This window comes from Drosophila novamexicana, unplaced genomic scaffold, assembly GCF_003285875.2.
Source record: "Drosophila novamexicana strain 15010-1031.04,08,12 unplaced genomic scaffold, DnovRS2.1 tig00001690-arrow-arrow-pilon, whole genome shotgun sequence".
Classification (NCBI taxonomy): domain Eukaryota; kingdom Metazoa; phylum Arthropoda; class Insecta; order Diptera; family Drosophilidae; genus Drosophila; species Drosophila novamexicana.
In genome coordinates, this window is record NW_020824876.1 from 235,600 (window position 1) to 237,101 (window position 1,502).

Below are 1,502 nucleotides of genomic sequence, written 5' to 3' on the forward strand. Positions count from 1 at the left end.
TTTAGTGTCTTCCATGCTTATAACAAAAACTTAAAACTATGAAAAAAAATTGTGGTTTTATATCATTGTCTTCCATGCTTAAACTATGAAAAAAAAGAGTTGTTGTTGTTAAAACTAGGAAACTTCTAGAATCTGGGACTTGGTTTGTTTTTGTGTTTTTTGTTTTCACTAAGGCAACAGTTTTTGTTGTTGTTGTTTTTTTTTTTGCTGATTATATACAGTTTGTACAGGCTTTGCTTTTGCACAGATCTCGCTCACTGTTCCTGCCACGAGGAGATATAGTCGAGCAGCTCCTCATCATCGGGCTGCTCGTCGCTGAAGCTATCGAAGGACTCGAATTTGAAATGTTGCTGCTGCTGCTGTTGTTGTTGCTGCTGCTGCTGCTCGGACTCGTGTTCGGTGAGCTCCTGCTTGACACAGCTGGCCGACAAATCGGAGGCATCATCGCTATACGAATGCGTGGGCGAGCTGGAGTGATACGAATGTCTGGCATATTTTTGTCCAGTGGCCAGGCCGCCGTCACCGCTGCTGTCCAGGCTATCGTTATAGTCGTTATAGTCATGGCTGCCATCGTTGCTGCTCTCGTCCGCCAGGCCGTCGTACAGCTGCTGGCGCCTTGGCTGACCATCGTCCAGCATATCCTGCAGACCGCGTATATACTCGACAGCGATGCGCAACGTGTCCACCTTGGATAGCTTTTTGCTGGCGCCGCGTCCGCCGTTCGATAGCGTATTGATGACAGTCTGTGGCAAATGTTGGCGCAAATTGACAAAGCCATTGTTCACCTGCTTGACACGATTCCGTTCCCGTGCATTGCGACGCGCCACCGACGGCAGCTGTTCGCCGCCGCCGTACGGCAGATTCGAATAGTTGTATTTCTTTTTGGCCAGCATTGGGCCAATTGTCGAATGTTGCATGTTCTGCAATTGGCTGTTGCCCAGCGGCAGCTTGGGCGCAATCAGCTGTTGTTGTTGTTGTTGCTGTTGCTGCTGGTGTTGCAGCAATTGTTGTTGCTGTTGCTGCTGCAGTTGTTGCTGCAATTGTTGCTGCTGCTGATGCAGCAACATAATGTTGCCGTTGGTCAGCTGAAAGTGCGTATAGTTGCTGCAGATGCTCGTCATGTTTTTTATTCCGTTTAGCTGCTTGTTGACTGTCTGGAATCAAATTCCGCAATGATAAACCTCGTCCTGCGCGCTCGCCCTTAAGTAGCTGCTCCGAGCGCTCTCGCTGCCGCTGCCGCTGCCAACGTCGACTGCGGCAGATCGCACTACCTGCCTTGCACAAGTGATCGCGCATTCTCTCTCTCGCTCTCTCCCTCTCTCTCGCTCTCTGCAGAGCTAGGGGTTAAACGCTAGGGGTTGCTCTGCTGTTCATGTGGGTGCCCTCTCTCTCTCTCTCTCTCTCTCTCTCCCTCGCTCGCTATCTCTCTCTCCCTCTCGCTGCGGCCAGCCCATTCAACTTGTCCGTAGCTCTGGTTTTTGTATGTCACAATTGCTTTTGTG

At 50.2% G+C, this 1,502-nt stretch overlaps 1 protein-coding gene across 1 annotated transcript; it reads right to left on the minus strand.

Annotated features, from left to right (window-relative positions):
• Positions 1-254: 254 nt before the first annotated feature.
• On the minus strand, positions 255-1,121 carry LOC115768145 (achaete-scute complex protein T3). The gene has a single exon (XM_030712640.1). It carries the CDS (start codon positions 1,119-1,121, stop codon positions 255-257), a length of 867 nt encoding a protein of 288 aa, XP_030568500.1.
• Between the last annotated feature and the right edge of the window lie 381 nt (positions 1,122-1,502).

Coding starts and splice junctions, on each gene's coding strand:
- LOC115768145 (XM_030712640.1), bottom strand. CDS start 1,121: ATGACGAGCATCTGCAGCAACTATACGCACTTTCAGCTGACCAACGGC.